This window comes from Phodopus roborovskii, unplaced genomic scaffold, assembly GCF_943737965.1.
Source record: "Phodopus roborovskii unplaced genomic scaffold, PHOROB, whole genome shotgun sequence".
Taxonomy (NCBI): domain Eukaryota; kingdom Metazoa; phylum Chordata; class Mammalia; order Rodentia; family Cricetidae; genus Phodopus; species Phodopus roborovskii.
The window spans coordinates 99970-117845 of NW_026125183.1; the positions used below are offsets into that span (position 1 = coordinate 99970).

Below are 17876 nucleotides of genomic sequence, written 5' to 3' on the forward strand. Positions count from 1 at the left end.
CCTGTCTTATCTCTTCCTTTCAAATCATAGTCCTTGCCCTACAGGAAATTAGGTTTTCAGCTATCTTTTTATTTCCAGGGTTGATCTCATATAGGAGAGATAGACGTTTGAACAGAATTTAAATTAGATACCTTGGAAAGTTATATCTACTTATTTCAATAATGTTTAAATTGTCAAAAAGTTTTTGAAGTCTTTTACAATTGTTTTAAGAACCTGTGGGATTCTTTTAAATGCTTTTAGTGATGACAAATCATCATTAAAATTTGATTTTGGAAAATAGAATTCATTTAGAGCTACATCTAGTGAATAGTATGAATGTTTAATCTAGGGTGTATTTTTTAGTTACAATGAAAGGTGTGTGACGTTATGAGACAGAATCTTGGCATAATAAGTGAACTGACATTTCCAAGTTTTCTAAATGTTTTCAACAATGATAACATTGTAATGAATTTATAAAATCTTAAAATTCTTAGTTTAAAATATAGAGCACTTGTGTAGCTCTGTAAATTCTGAAATATTTATATGATCCACCTTGACTCTTTGTAAATCATTTTATAATTTTCTAAACAAGACTGTATATATATATATATATATATATATATATATATATAACATTTCATTTGAGTGCTATAGTTTATAGGTTCTAATGATTGAGAATCCTGCCTTCAATCTTGTAACAAAAAAGAATCCCCAAAGTTAAAGGAATCATATATGTATGTATGTATGTATGTATGTATGTATGTGTGTGTGTACATATATATATATATATATATATATGCTATTTTTAAATATTTTAAAAGCAAGTCTAGTTTTCTGGCTAGCTGTTCTTTGGATTGTACTAGAAATATAAAGAATTAACGAATACATTAAAATAGATGTTATTTGAAATAAAATTTTACTATCATCCGGCTCTTTAGTAGTTGCTGTTTTAGAATTCTGTTTTATTCATAATTCTTTGTGATAGCATACTTGTTTTCTAGAGGTTCTCTGTAGCTTCCTTTGAATTATTCTCACTAATAGGAATATATAAGATGATAATTCAAAATAATTGGATATCACTATTTGTGTGGAGCATAGAATGTGATTATTTTAGATGATTTGCCATACTTATTTTTAAAATAAAAAGTCCTTCACACTCTGCCATGGCCTTCAGCTTTCAGTTAATCACCATTTTATAGTATATTGAGTGAAAAGATTTTACATTGAATAAAATTACTTTTACTATCTTAAGCCAAGTTTACATGGCCATTATACAGAGAATTGAAGTAAGTATATTTTTAGATAACCATTTATAAAAGGTAAAAATATCTCTACATTTGGAGACATTATTGGCAAGTATTTGCTAAGATATGAAATACTTGTAGACTACAAAAGATGTATCTATCTGTCCACAATTGGAACATTGTAGAACTTCATTATCAACATTAAATACTGGATTATGACTCAAAAAGAACAAATTTTGTTGGACATATTCTTATCTCAAAAGTCTTGATATATAGATGATGTGGCTTAAAAGTTCACCTTTGCTTCCTTTTACAGTTATGCATTAATACAATACAAAAGTAGTATCCTTTAATTCAGTGGTCTTTTACAATGTACATTTTATCATTGTTTGATAAGGGTGGAAAAAAGGTGGAAGGCATAGCAGGGCAGATAACTAGTGTGGATACGATTTAAGGAAACTATTTCTAAGGTTCATATGAAGAAGGTGACTATAATAATATTTATGTTAGTAAGGGCTAAGTGTTCAAAATAAATATATAATATGTTTCATTTATAGTGCCATCTCTTGCTTTGTGAACTGTTTTTAAAGTTCTCCTTTCCATTTATTCCATGGACCATTAAAATTTAAAATGTTTATTTTCCATATACTTTCATATCCTTTACAGGACCCAACAAGTATTTTTTTTTTTATTTCTGAGGGAATTTTACACCATTTCTATTTTTTTTCTGCAAGGGAAAGCCCTTTAAATTGGTAAAGAAAATGCCATTGATTTGGAATGTATTCTGAATACAGATTTATCTATTTGTCTTCACATCATATACAATGTTTTTTTAGTGTTTATCAGCATTGAAAGCAATGTTATTATATACCTTACTAATATTTCATTTGTTGTTTTCACAGATTTCAGGAAACCTTACTGTGCCTTGGATTACAGGGTGTTCTAGGAAAAGAGCAGTAAGTAATCTTTGGTTTAAAGCAACAAATGAATTTCCTTTCATATTCTTAGTGGAGTATCATTGGAAATATTTTTTATGAGTTTTTTATAGATCTTACCTTTGATAAAACTGAATTTTCTCAAAAGAATATATTTCCAACTCATAGTTAAAGGTGAGGATGTAATTATTTCACTAGATCCAAGATAAATGATAAATGGGTATTTATTGGGGAATAATTACACAGAAAATACAAAGAACTGCAGGAGTGTTTCTCTGTCCTTCCTACTGCATCTGCTCACCCACCAGAAAGAGTGGAAAAAGAAAAACCATGCCTCAAGCTTCCCTCTTTCTGCTTCCATCTGCCAGAGGCCATGCCCAAGTGGGTGTTGCCACTGCTACAGGTTCACAGACCAGACATCTACACATAGTGTTTAATCTGAAAAGACAGCCTTAATTAAAATACACAAATCAATATGTTGAGTAGTAGTCTGTGGACAGGACTACTTTTGTTTAAAAACAAATTTATATTTTTATTTGCAAGGTATTTTTTACAATAAAGTTAATAGAAAAGAAAAAGCTAACTAAAAATTAAAGAAAATGGATTCATAACTAAAGAAAACATTTAAAGCAACTCAAAATCTTAGTTTTCTACTATTTAGTTTATCATACAATTTAATCTTAAGGACATTAAATATTTACTAATATGCTTTACCACTTACTACAATTAAGGTTTTAGAAAAATATGTGCCAGGCTATGGTGGCACATGCCTTTAATCCCAGCACTTTGGAGGCAGAGGCAGGTGGATCTCTGAGAGTTCAAAGCCAGCCTGGTATACAGAGCAAGTTCCAGGACAGGCTCCAAAAATCAAAAAACAAAGCAAACAAGCAAGCAAACAAACAAAAACAAAAGAGAAAGAAAGAAAAAGAAAAAAGGAAATGTACCTAATGTTTGTAACTGCTCTGGGTTTGTAACTGCTCTGGGTTTGTAACTGCTCTGGGTTTGTAACTGTAATATAGAAATTCAGTAATATTGTGTTTTCTTGTGGACTCTCTGTAGGACCCACAAAACTATTTAATCAAGTACCCAGAATTCTTAATTATAACAGGTACATAGAAAACTATTAAGCTATGAAAAAGAAATAAATGGGTATTTACAAAGGTAAGGTACAAAATGGTTGATGGCTTTGAAGACAAATTAAATTAGAGCTAAGACTACAGATTTGGTACAATACTATCCACATTCTTTATTTCCTACTTTTCCCCATAAAGTGCAGATACAATGCTGAAAATAATGTAAGAGATTTCTAAAAAGTTAAAAGAAAGTGACATAATTATAGAATACAGGACATGGAGGAACCATAAGATACTTGTCATTTACTTAACAGTAGAAAGAAACGATTTAAATAACATATGACACTCAAACTAGCAACAGGGAAAAAAAGCACTGGCACTGCCCCTGTCCCCAAGAGTTCTCTAAATAAGTATTGTAACTTAGCAAGGAAGATCAACTGGAAAGAAACTCTTACAGTTTGCAACCAAGGAATTGTTCACCTTCCTAACAGGGACAGAAATTTCCCTCTCTAAGAGACAGCCAACTAGAATGCTAAAGGAGGGTTCTGTAAGTCTGGGGAGCCTCTCTCTGTGTCCTATACACTACGAAGTTCTGCATTCCACATATCAAACAAAGCTGATAATCAGCATCATTAAGAAGAAACAAGCCACAACAGGAAGTCTCTGAAATATGGTGAATTCAAATTCTTTTTTTACAGATATGGGTCTACTAAGAGGCATTAGTAGGAAAGATACCCTCACAAGTGCCTGAGTTTCTACATTTTAGGTGGCAATAACAAGACAAGTAGAATCATCAATGATGTCAGATCACATGAAAATAACATCAAAGAACATAGAAATTAAAGTTAAGTTTCCAGAGTTGTAAGAAGACCTCAGTGGTTTGAGACATGCCTCAAGTCATGCAAAAGGTGAATTGAAGTCAACCTTGACTCAGTGTCTGAGGTAAAGGTACAGCCTACTTAGGGAAAGCAAAGGGTGCTGTTTTTGAAAGTTTTCTTAGGGAAGGATAAGTATTGCACTACAAGAAGTAGATCTTAAGTCAGATGACATACCATATTAGGTTAAAACCCACTATGATTTAGGACTAAGACAGATGTTTGCAAAGTTCCAAGTACATTTCCAGTTGAGGGGTGAATGGAAATTTACACAGAACAAAGGTCCTAGATAATATATGACTTATCAATGTAACAGTGGTCAGCCTGTTCTGGGCTTGTGCAGCAGGGAAACTGGGTGTATTCTTGTCATGCTAAAGCCCCTCTGTTTAGAATTTGGTTTCCTGGAAGACTTGTTTCCAAGAGGCATGGGTTCCCCACCCATGTTATGTGAAAAAAATGGATAAACCACCAAAATTTCTATCCTAAATCAAAGAGAAGAAGTACCTATTACAAAGATAAGACCAAAAGCCTAGGAAGATAATGGTCAAAAGTCCAGGAACCAGGGGGAAATTCCTTAGTGCACAAAGAAACAGGAATGTTGAGATATGAGTGATAAAAGGCATTCTACTGACACAAACAAGGTGGTGAGTCAGACCTGGCATTATCTGACAAACAAGTCAGAACACAAATGGTGAATAACTTCAGTAAACAGGTACAGGTTATCTTAAAAAAAAAAAAAAAAAAAAAAAACAGCAGGTGTGTGGTGGCAGGATAACTCAGTTGGTAGAGTGTTTGCCATGCACTGAGTACTGGCTTCAATTCCCATACTTAATAAAATAATCTAATGAAAGCATTAGACATTATCAGAGTGAAATAAATAGAAGTATAGTATTGAAAAATACATCTAACATATACTATTTGGTAGTTGGCTCAGGATAGGAATGGAGATGAAAGAATACATACTAAGTGAACTTGAGGACAGGTAATTAGACATTAAGACAGTAAAAAATGAAAATAAAACTTTACAAGATAGAATGAAATTATTGAAGTGAATTTACAATGCATCTTAATTATACCTTAATAAATCTTAAATTAATATTCCATTCAGTTACTGGTACATGTGAGTATTTTAATATACTTTAAAAACAAATACTTAAAATCCAAATCCCCGTCATCCACTACCCTCAAGACTGATTCTGGGAAAGAAGAGAGGAGAGCAAGAAAGAGATATCATAATATATGGAGCCATTATAGGTTTTAAGAGAAATCTGGCACCAGGAAATGGCCCCAACTAACAAGCTAAGCAATAGTGGATAGGTTACCTTAAATGTCCTTTCCCGATATGAGATTGATGATTACCTTATATGCCATCCTAGAGCCTTCATCTAGTAGCTGATGGAAGCAAAAGCAGACATCTACAGCTAAACACTGTGCCAAACTCTTGGAATCCAGTTGCAGACATGGAGGAGTGATGAGCAAAGGTGTCAAGACAAGGCTGGAAAACCCCATGGAAACTGCTGACCTGAACAATGGAGAGCTCTGATAGCTGGGAAGCTAGCATAGGACCAACCCAGATTCCCCGAGTATGATGTTAGTTGGAAGGACTGGCCAGTCTATGGGGCCTCTGGTAGTGGATCAGTATTTATCCCTAGTATAGGAATGGACTTTAGGAGCCCATTCCACATAGAGGGAAGGCTCTAGGCCCTGCTTCAAGTGACATGAGAGACTTTGAGACTCCCCATGGAAGGTCTCACCCTCCCTGGGGAGCATAAAGGAGATAGGAGGGTGGTTGTTGGGAGTAACAAGGAAAGTGGGAGGGTGAGGGAACTGGGATTGATATATAAAACAAGCTTGTTTCAAATTCAAATAAAAATTATATAATTAAAAAACAAACAAACCAAATCTCATGAAATATAGTACATATAATAATGTAGCCTACAAAATGACATGTGAAATAAATATAAATTGCACATTGGATTTCAATGATCTAGTGTGGTAAGCTTGGCAGAACTATCTCAATTTTTGTAATGATTTTGATAAATTGCACTAAAATACAACAAGAGCTTATGACTTAAAAGATTATATATAAACAGGTTATGTGTCTTCCTGGTAAATCATTTGCCTAACAAGCTCAAAGACCTAATAGTCCATGTTTCATATCTTTGAATAGTTTAAATGCACAATGCATTATTATAAAAACAGGCAAAAAAAAAATAAAAAAAAAAAAATAAAAACAGGCACATCATACTTCCCGAACTTACGAAGTTTTAGTTATTTTAAATAATTTTACTTTTAAAGGGAATTATTACACTTACAGTTTACAATGTAATTTTTATAAACTTGTATCCATCTTATATATTTATCATTCTTGGTTTTGTTTGTTTCAGAGCTGTTAATAGATGTAAGAGCTTGCAAAGGTTGTAGGTGAATGCTCTAATGAGTAGAATATGTCCACTCCATTTCTTTTCTGTGGTGACAGCATCTGCTGTCTATTCTCTAAGTAAATTCCCAATATGCAATGCAATTTTGTAACTGTACATATTTAAATGAACTTGGGTCTGCAAGATGACTCAGCAGGTAAAGACACTTGCTGCATGCTGGAGCATCTAACTTTGATTCTTATGTTCACATTGTGGCAGGAGAGAACCTACTCTTACAAGTTGTTCATACAAAGTCTATGGCATGCCCAATCCTGACATACAAATTACCAGTTGTATTTGAAAAGTTTAAATGATCATTGTTATCTATTTTTGCCTGTATAAGATTCCTTTCACATATGTATTTGTTCACTGGACAGACCCCATAGTCCCTTTGCCCTTGCTTCATTCCTTGGTATTATTTCTTTCCTTTTTATCCTCATACTGCATAATTTAAACACGTCTCCAAGTTCATGGATCCTTTCTTCTTCTGCTTAAGACTGCAGGCCAAATGTTTTGTTAATTTTTAGTTCTTTTATTACATGACTTAGCTCCTTAATTTCTAGTAACTAGAACCTAGTTGATCCTTCATCACATTCATCTTGTTAATATTTTTCTTTTAGTCATGTATCATGTTCCCGGTTCAAATTCAATAGTCCCCTATGACTTTTGTAATATATTGAGCTTCTTTGTCAGGTAACTCATAGCCTTCATTTTTAGGGTTCCTTACTGGAGATTAATTTTGTTAATTTGATTTTTATTCTTTTCCTTATTGCTATGGTTTTAATACATTTCAGTTTGTGTCTGCATTTGGAAAAATAGTCCTTTACTTTTTACAGACAAACTTGCATGACCCATCTTTACCTGCAAACCTGACTACATATACCAGGTGTTTCTTTTTAGATTTCCTCCTTGCATAGAATTGTTTCTCCAGAAGCTGATAAGTTCTGTCTTCTGCTCTCTGTCTGTGTCACCTTGTCACAATAATTTTTCGAGGGGAGATGTGAGTAAATGTCTATTTACCATATATAGGGCACCACAAACAGAGCAAAATATGATTTCACTAAAGTCTAACTGGTGTACCATGCTATGTCAGAAATTACTGAACAAAAATAATTTTATAAGACTTTGGAGTTTCAATGTCAGCTACTTGCCAGACAGTCCCAATTTCCTTGGTAATCCTCATGAAGGGAACATAGGGTTTTTTTGTGTTCTAATATTATTTAATAATATTTATTTTCATGTTGCACATTACACATCATAAAGTAAATGCATCTGTTTATCTATCTGTCTGTCTCTGAGTGTGTACGTGGGAATGTTTAAACATTACACAATGACTACAGTGTTCAAAGGGGCAAGGAATGCTGCAGAGCACTGAGAAGCTGATATTGAGAAACAAGTGGAGACGTAAGAGTCTTTGTGTTGATAAGATAATAAACCAGAAGGGACCCGCAGGGAAGAAGTTTCTGATATGAGTCAGGCAGCTGCAAGTCACAGGTTTGAGGGACAATCTGCTGATTTGAGTCTAGCTAGCTGCAAAGGTGAAAGGGCGGGGACACAAGGCTGAATGGAAGGTATGTGTCCAGATGGCTGAGCAAGAGGACGTGCAGACAGCATAAAGGGCTGCAACATTTTTAAGTGTATCCCACTCAGATTAATTACATTGGCCTGCTTTGTAAACCAGCTTTGATATAATGTAGTACCTTCCTGGGATGGCGGCCCCTTCCCTAAATTTAGGTGATCAAGGAGACGACTAAAAGACAAGTCAGTAGAGGAGAGGGAAAGAATGCATGACTTGATATTTAGCTTCCCAATCAGTCTTCTAGTTTTCTAGCTGTATAGGAGAATCTTGGTTTTGGTGTTGCCTATGATGCAGGATGGTTACCTGCTCTGATAAGGAGGCAGTCTATAATAGTTTTGGGATTAGGATTTTGCTAATTATGAGGGACCTTTTGGAAGATAAGAAGCCCTTCTTCTAAAATGCTAATAGGATTGTGGATAATATGGAAGATATATTTAGAATTAGTGTAGATACTTAATTGGTGATCTCTTGGCTAAGGTTAGTGCCAGGTTAGTGCAAGAAGTTCAGAGGTTGTAACATGATACAAGGGGAAGGACCCCCATCTCCTGAACTGAGTCTGATGTAACCATAATATATACTGCTAGGTGGTTCATGTATTTTGATTATGATCCCACCTATTAAGAAAATGTTTAAGAACATGGCCTAATATCTCAGAGAAATAATGAGAAATGGTTTGAGAGGGGGGCAGTGCTGTGGAAAACAGGGAGAGGAAGAAAGCAGAAGTATAGTTGTCTTTAGGGAAAGACATCTATGTAGGGATATGTCAGTAATTTGTAGGAGAGTGGCTTGCATGGCTTGGCATCAAAAATAGGAAGATTGTGGAGACTGTCTGGAGGGTTAAGGAAGGCTGTAGATAATAAAACATAGATATAAAGATGGAGGGTTAATGAACTGCCACCGTTTAGGTCTCTTAGATCAGGAGGTCAGTAAGTACTGAAACCCATGTGTACATTCAACAGTGAGGTATTGGAGCGAGAAAGAAGGCTCAGCAGATCAGAGCACTGCCTTGTCTTCCAACGGACAGAAGTTTGATTCCCAGGACTCATATGTGGCACAGTAAAGTCTGTATCCCCAGTTCTATTGGATCTAATGCCATAATCTGGACCACACAGAAACCAGACACACATATGGTATTCAAAGATACATGCAGGGAGACAAAAGTTATTCATTAAAAATAAAAACCTGTTATTCTGATAAGCCTGCTTTATATGTAGCATTGGTGTTTCTCTTTAGCAGCCTTTTAATATCCTTTATTCTATACATTTAATATTTTAATTATTGTGGTTCATAGGGAGTTTCTTTCTTGGTTCTGTGTATTTGGTGGTCTGACTGCCTTTTGCACCTTGATAGGCATCTCTTTCCTTAAATTTGAGAAATTTTCATTTGTGATTTTGTTGAAACATATTCTTTGTGCCTTTGACCTGGTTTTCTTCTCCTTCCTCTAGTCCTATTATTCACAGATTTGGTTTTTTCATAGTGTCCCAGATTTCCTGGCTGTTTTGTTTCTGTCTTGTATTATTGTTATTCCTTAGTGTTTTCTTTGACTGAGGTTTCCATTTCTTCTATCTTGTCTTCAGTGCTTGAGATTCTCATGTCTGTCTGTACTCTGTGGTTGAGGCTTACTTCTGAGGTTGTTTGACTTCCTGATTCTCTAGTTTAAAGTTTTATATGTTTGGCTTTTTTGCAGTGAATCTTTTTGTTTAATTATGTTTTCAGACAGTGAACTGCTTTCTGTATTTCACTTGACTGTATTTTTTTCAGTCTTCATTTGGGTATTTGTTCCTGTCTTCTTTGAACTCATTGAACATATTTGTAATTGTGCTATGTCCTTGTCTTGTACATCGGCTACATTGCTTTTCTTAGGGATTATTAGGATTAGGGTACTGGTTTTGGGAGGATGCATATTGTCTTTTTTTCATGTTGTTTGTGTTTTTTCATTGTATCTAAGTTTCTGGAGCTAGTGATTTTGTGGTATTTTATGGTTTGCATATTTCCTTTCCCATTTGTTATGTGGGTTATACACCAGCTGAATAATGCTTGGTTTTCAGTATTGGAGACACTCTGGGGGCTAGGTGGAGCCTCCAGTAGTCACAATATGGAGTGATGGATAGGTAGCTTATTAGACACACAGATAGGGGCAGGGAAAGAGAGGAAACTGGTTCTGGAGATATCAAATGATGATTCTGGGGCTTCACATAGTCCCAGAATCCATGGACTGGCTCTGAGAGTTCCTACTTGGAGTTCTATTTCAGACTTCACTCCACATAGTCCCAGTTCTGCTCCAATGGTGGATGATTTTAAGTTTTTAGTTAATGCCTCATGGAAGGGAAATGGAGCTTGGTGGCTTGGGATAATCAGTCAGTAGAAACAGAAGTTCAAGACAAGGCGGATGAAGACAGCAATTCTGAAGGGGTAGGAGAGTAAGCTGGCTTGAGGTGGGGGGCTGGAAGGACATGAAGAAGAAGGAGGATCAGTAAAGTAGCCTCTTGGAATGAGTACATTTTCCCCAAACAACAGGTTTTTCATTTAGTAACAGGATGCAGAAGGTGTTAAAAGTTTGACAGAGAGGGAGTCAGTGAAGAGAAGGAAGAAAGCTTCCGTGTAAGGAACTGCAGACAACTTGCAGAAGCTCTGTATGAAGTTCTCTGAATCTCTAAGGATATTAAAATCAAAGGTACAACTTTTAGGTCTCTGGACTCTTGTTATCCATTTTGTTTGTGGCCAGACAGTGCATCCAAAGAAAATCAGTGCTTGATATCTCCCATGGGATGAAAAGCTTTGCGGTTACGCAGAAAGCAACAAAATGGAGAATCTTTATTTAGATGGGATTTGGTGGTACTCATTATGAAGTCTGGTGAGTTAAACAGGTCCAGAAGAAAGAGTGCACAGGGAAAAAAAAGTATCTCTTTGTCCCCCAGCTTCCCTTCTAGAATTGTGTTCAGGCTACTGCCAGTTTACTTTTTGGTTGTGAGTCCAGCCTTTAACAGCTGAGCTATCTCTCCAGCCCTACTGCCAGTTAATTATAAGTCTAAGCCTTGGCGTCCCTGGACTGAACAGGTCTTTTTGTTGAGTGAACAATTCAAAGGCTTGAGTAAACCCCTGACCTCTTAAGATTTCTAGAACAGATAGGCAGGGAATCCTGGAGCCTGAAAGGACTGCTGTTAGACGCAAAAACAGGACTGGGAAAATTCAGCTGCCCACAGTGCAAATCCAGCTTAACTACAGTTGCCTCAGGTTTGGGTACCAAAATGTGCGATTTTAGGACAGAAGAGTACAGTTCAAGGGAGACATGGAGTCATGGGGTTGCCCTTTACATGAAAGGTTCATTAGATCTGGCAGCACATTGGGGTCTAAAGCAAAGTGGCAGCTCGCCTAGAGAACAACAACAATGAAAAGTGTTCTTTTAAAGTTTCTTAGGGGGTGGGAGATGGGGAAAAATGCTGAACCACAAAGAAGTAGGCAGAGGTCCTTTGACATTACCAAATTAGATTAAAGGCCCCACATGTTCTGCTATTGGGTTGAATCAGGTGTTTAGAAAGTCCGTAGCATACTTTTGGGTAAAATTTCGGCTGGAAACTTCTCCAGAACAATTGACTTGGTTAATATGACTTGTGGGACATGGCATGTGGGATATATGGGCCTGGCTAGTGCATGACCTGTTAGATAGAATTGTCAGGCTGCTTGTGACCCAGGGCTAGAGAAGTGATGTACATTCCTTCCTGCTTAAAGCCTTCTCCTTCCAAAGCCTTGTTATCTGGAAGGCATTATTTTTTTTCCTAAGAGAGCCAGGTTCCTGCCTATGTGAGGTGACAATACAATGTGGTAGTTTTAATTTATTGAAGAACCAGAATGACTGTGGTTTTGATTAGTATTTCCTCAATGATTAGGGATGGGTAGCTTTTTTTTTTCATAACTGTGTTGTAGTTTGACTCCCCCCCCCCCCCCGGGAATACCATGATCTCATCTAGGAAACCATGACAACTAATTGAGCTAAACAATGCAGTGATAGGTCTGTGGTAATATAATGGAGTTGTTATCACTCCTTAGACGGGGGGAGTGTCTTAAGACCTTCACTTGCGATTCTGTCCAGTAAGCCCTTCTACTCTCCCAACTGCAAGTAATCTTCAGAGGCACTAGAATATATATATAGGAAGTGGAAAGTTTGCTGAATGTAGGATTCTATGATTCATCTTATATGAAGTCTTCATCTACAATGAAAGGAGATTTAGTAGTGATACAGGTATTTGGGGGTCACTTAGGGTCTTTTTTTTTATCCTGGCTTTTATTTCCCATTTTATCTATATTTTACCCATATTTTTCATCTGTATTTCACAAGATATATGGATATAACCATCTATGACTATGCATGCTATGCATGTATTCATTTGAGGGATAGCTTGTTGTTTACCTTTAGAGATGTCATCTCATTAATAAAGTTTCTTTTGACTAAAAATTCAAGGTGCTTTTGAAGGTACAGGATAGCTAGCACCCCACCTTTCTTAGTCCTGAACATGTTACCATTCACCTTACACATTCTTTCAGCTGCACACCTAACCTCAGGTATGTAAAATGTACTGGGTTAAGAAACAGAAGTTACTCTTCACTCATATTCACTAATAGACTTATTAGTTCACCAGGGTTGAACTTTGCTAAACTCCTAAATTTAATGTATTCTTGGGACCCTGTCTGAAGTAAGTAGATGTTTGTTTACTTCTCCCTAGGTAAAGGATTACGTAAAAATTTATTGTTTATTTATATACCTTCTTTAAAAAATATCTTTTCAGATAACTTGCCCTTAAAATTGATGTCATTTTTGCTTTTGAATTATTTTTGTTCCTTGATATTATCTGCATATTAGTAATTTGTCATGTGTATAGATTGTATATATTTACTCCAACCTTTTACATTACCTCATCACTCAGTGATGTTTTCTTTCTTGTTGAGAACTTTTATTTAACAGCATTTTAAAACTATTTCTTTTGGTGTTAGTGTTTTTGAAGCAATAGTGCAAATGATATATCATAACAAATGTTCTGAAGCATTTCCATGTATAATTTTAATAGTTTCACAGATTGTCTCATTCTAATCCTTGTGAAACAATATAGTGTAAGATATAGGACAAGCATTTATGTTGATTTTGCAAATGAAGAAGCCAAAGGCACTAATTTTAAATGATTGAACTGAGTAAGAATTCAGGTTGTTTCTCATTTAGATTGCACAATCTTAATTGTGTTTCCTTGTAGTATAATCAGGAAAAGCTACAGTCTGTTTTGGGCATCAGTCCATATGTCTTTTTTCTTTCCTATCTTTTCTTCTTTTTTGTAGAAACACATTGTTTTAATTTTTATTCCCTTAGGGTTTCCATAGGGTTGTATAAAAGAAAAATGGAATTATGAAGGTGTTTTAAGTGTCTGTTTCATTAAAGTTTGGAAGGATGAGGAAGTATACTCCTATCTGGTCAACTGAAAATGAATGATAATCTCCTTTTGCTCTTGGAATTCAGTACAAACCTGGAGGGAACAGTCAATAACTGGAAGATTCTTCATGGCTACATTTTTTTACAGGCCTGTTTGACCATAAGAACCACTGAAATGTGTATGCTAGGGTGGTGGGGTCTAGGAGCTTGATTAAAAATAGTGCATGCTTGTGCTCGCCGCACTCGGATTCTCTAAGAGGAAACCTGGAAAGGATGTTCCTAATAGCCTAGCCGTCCCATGTGATTCTTATGATGATGCAATTCTGTGGAATACTCTCCTGACTTTATGATTTGAGTACACTAATCCGATTTCACTGGCTGGCATTAATTTAAACAAAATAATCCTACTAAAAATTTAGGTGAGTTTTTCTACAGAGAGGTTTTCTATAAAGGACTCTGAAGCCTTCTTTACTTACAGTTTTAATGCAGGTACACTGGAATTTTCTTAAATTTTTATTTTATGTTATAGATGATGAAATTAAACTTGAAGTCCTTTAATGATATTTATCCCTAGTGAATTAAAAAAAAATTTTAAGTCAAACCATTTCCAGAGATTAAGGTGCTAAGATGATTGCAATATATTAGACACTAAATATCTGAATATACACACACACACACACACACACACACACACACACACACACACACACATACATTTTGGTAGTTCTTTGTTGTTGGTGCTGGTGAGTTGTTTTGTTTTGGTTTTTCTTTTTCTTTTTTTTTTTTTTTTTTTTTTTTTTTTTTGAGACAGGGTTTCTCTGTATTGCTTTGAAGCCTGTCTTGGAACTACTCTGTAGAACAGGCTGGCCTCCAACTCACAGAGATCTGTCTGCTTCTGCCTACCGAGTGCTGGGATTAAAGTAAGGTGTGTGCCACGAACGCCCAGCCATTTTGGTAGTCTCAAAACTGAAGCTGAGGACAACTGTGAATTCCTGATCCTTCTGCTTCCACCTGCCAAGGACTGGGGCCATAGGTGTGTGGTAGGAGGCATGGTGGGTGGTAAGGAGGTGTGAGAGGCAGAAGTGTGGTTGAAATGTAAACTGAAATTTAAAAAAAGAGTAGTGATGCAAGCACAGTAAGTTCTTGTACTCTAAGGCACAGTGGGGTTGATATAATTAAAAGTAATAGTTTGTGTATCTCAAAGAGTTCAGAGAGTATTTTGAACCTCTTTACCATAAACAAATAGTAAAATTTCCTAATCGCCTCATAAATATGTACAAATATTATGTTCCAAAAATCAAAGTAACTTAAAATTAAAAGAGTTCTTTGCAAAGTGATAGAAATAATTTGTAAAGTGAATTTAATTTTTTAAAATATTTATAAATGTGTATGAAAATGACAAAGCTGCTACTTTATACTCTGACTTCCAAAGAAAAAAACTAAACTGAGGAGGCAGAGTCAGGCTGTGAATTTGCAGTCAGCTTAGTTTACATAGTTTCAGGTGAGCCAAGTCTCCATGATGAGACACTGTCTCAAAGAAAAAGTAACAGTAATACTTTTTTATTTATTTTTTATTTTACATGTGGATCCCAGGTCCCTCTCCCTCCATCCTTCCCTCTCTCCCTCCTTCCCTCTTACCCTCTCTGCCCTCTCACATGCACCCTGAATACCCTCCCGCCCATCCCCCACCCCAATTTCACAGGTAGGGCAATGCCATCCAGGTGGCTTCATGTAGATCTAAGTCATTTGAAGTAGGGACTAGGACTTCTCTCCTGTCTCTAGGTTAAGGGAGTATCCCTCCATGGGGGATGTGTCCACAAGTTCCTTTTGTGCACCAGGAATAAATCCTGGTTCCACTGTCTGAGGTCCCTTAGACTGCTCAGTCCTGTCTTAGACCCATATTCAGGGAGGCCTGAATCAGTCCCATGCTGGATTCCCAGCTATCAGTCTGGGGGCCTGTTAGCTCCTCCTTGTTCAGGTCAGCTGTCTCTATGTGTTTCTGCAACCTGGTCTTGTCCTCTCCCTCTGTATCTGGATTCTAGTCGACTCAGTGTTTAGGTATGGGTGTTTGCTTCTGTTTCTAACAGGTACTAGATGAGGGCTCCATGATGGTTGGCGGCAGTCTTAAATGATGACAAATTTGTTGCTAAGTTATTTACCACCATGCTAACTCCTTATCAGAAAAGTTGTATGAAATGCACGTAAACTATAATTTAGTAAATAGTCTTAGAAGATTTTATTCAGCAAAAAATGTTTAAAGTAAAATCACTGATGGCTTATACTCCAAGAAGATTATGCATATGTAGCCCATCCCAGACATTTCCAGGGAAAATGTTAATGTCTGAACTTCCTATAATTCTCTGAACCTAGTGAAATTTCCAGAGACCTACAAAACTGACCCCAACTAACAATTTGAGCAACTGTGGAAAGGCTACCATAAATGCCCTTCCCAGATAGTGAGATCAACAACTAACTTATCTACCATCATGGATTCCAGTCTCATTTCCAACAAAGCAATGTGGAATTTCTTTAAACAGTGCAAAATTTTTAAAAAGGCTAAAAGATTATTTTAATTCACCAAAGTCACAGTTGAGACAGAATTTTTGCCAGCTTTTCTGTTTTGGAGCACTGTTTGAAAAATTATAAACTTATGTATACAACCTCATCTAAAATAACTGAAAAAATAAAGTGACAATGTGGTATGAAGTTTTTAATTTATGTAAAACACAGATTTGGAACTCTAGGGAAAATAAGTTGTGTACTCATAATTCAAAAGTTGAATGACTAAGTTTAATAGGAATTGAGCTTTCCAAAAATTAGAGACACTTGTCTTAACATTCTTACAGGTTGAGCTCTTTATCTCTTTGGAATTTTCTTTATAAATAAAGCATTAAATGAATTTTGTTGTTTTTCTGTTCTTATTTTATCAAATATGGAATAGATTCAAATCAATTAATATCTTCAGGGTATATATGATATATATATATATATGTTTTCATATATATATGAAAAAATATATATGAAAACACTGATATTTCAAAATAAAATTTTATTTAAATTAAAAACAATCTTAGTTTACATCTCAATCCCAGTTCCCTCTCCCTCCCATCCTCCAATTTCCCCCACTTATCCCCCATCCCACCCCCATCCACTCCCCAGGGAGGGTAAGACCTTCCATGGGGGATCATCAGAGTCTTTCACATCACTTGGGGCAGGACCTATGCCCTCCCTCGTGTATTTAGGCTGAGAGAGTATCCCTCTATGGGGAATGGGCTCCCAGTGTGCATTCAACATGTACTAAATTTTATGACTGAAAATTCAGTAGAATAAGTGAGCTACACTCTCTTCTTGATTACTTATTTAGAATATAAATGATAGTATTACTTTGCATAAGAAGAAAATTTCATGAAATTTTTATCTTGAATACCTTATTTCCTTTATTGTGCTTACTCCACTGAAATTTTAAACCTTCCACCTAAATAAAAATATTTATTTATTTGAAGTAGATTGTTTTTCATACACTATACTCTGATTACTGTTTTCTCTCTCTCAATTCCTCCCAGATCCTTCACACTTTCCCTACCATTCAGATCCATTTTGAGCAGTATCAGGGATGGGTTTCATCTCATGTAATAGGCCTTAAATCAAATCAGACATTGATTAGTTGCCCCCATAAGCGTTGTGACACTTTTGTATCCAGCAAATAGCAGGGGAAATGGAGCCCCAAGTGGACATCTCTTGTCATCAAATGAAGCCTCCAGTTATAGGAATAAAATTACATCGAATCTAGTTGTTGGCCAAAGGGATCACATGGGAATCACAAAACAACCCAGCTATTGACAAGGCTACTGATTGCTCTCCATAAAGTAACAGGAAGGCCCTATTGCTGAAGACTAAATCTACCAGACAAAATTGAACATAAAGGAGTAGAGCTGGTGCCTACCTAGTGCCTTAAACCCTATGGATTAGTGTTCATGATCCTGAAAGGTACTCTGTTTGCTACCACAGAAGAAAGGTAAACACCAGCCCAGCTACAAACCCATTTAGATCGCCTTCATAATTTATATAGTTTAGAAAGCTTTGACTTTATTAGGTTTTCATCCAAACCCTCCATAGCCCTTAGTTTTGGCTGTCTCTCCCTGTATTCCCTACTAAACCCCTTTCCTCCTCTTCATTCTCTTCTTCTTTTGACTCTTCCATTCCACTGTTGTGCCTGCCTCTCCCCTCCATCCATAACTATTCTATTTTCCTGGACCAAGTGTGCTGTGTACATACTTATGGTTAGACTTTTCCTGATTGTTACTGTTAGTCTAACAAGAAGAAATCCCTGTGTGGTAAAATGAGAGGTATGAGGT

At 36.0% G+C, this 17876-nt stretch overlaps 1 protein-coding gene across 2 annotated transcripts in view; it reads left to right on the top strand.

The window, feature by feature from the left end:
• Hdx (highly divergent homeobox) overlaps window positions 1–17876 on the top strand; it is a 117935-nt gene that overhangs the window by 40670 nt on the left and 59389 nt on the right. For both annotated transcript variants that reach the window (XM_051190665.1, XM_051190657.1), the window contains one exon: window positions 2126–2179. In XM_051190665.1, the coding sequence (XP_051046622.1) occupies window positions 2126–2179 (54 nt within the window). The remainder of the gene's footprint in view (window positions 1–2125; window positions 2180–17876) is intronic.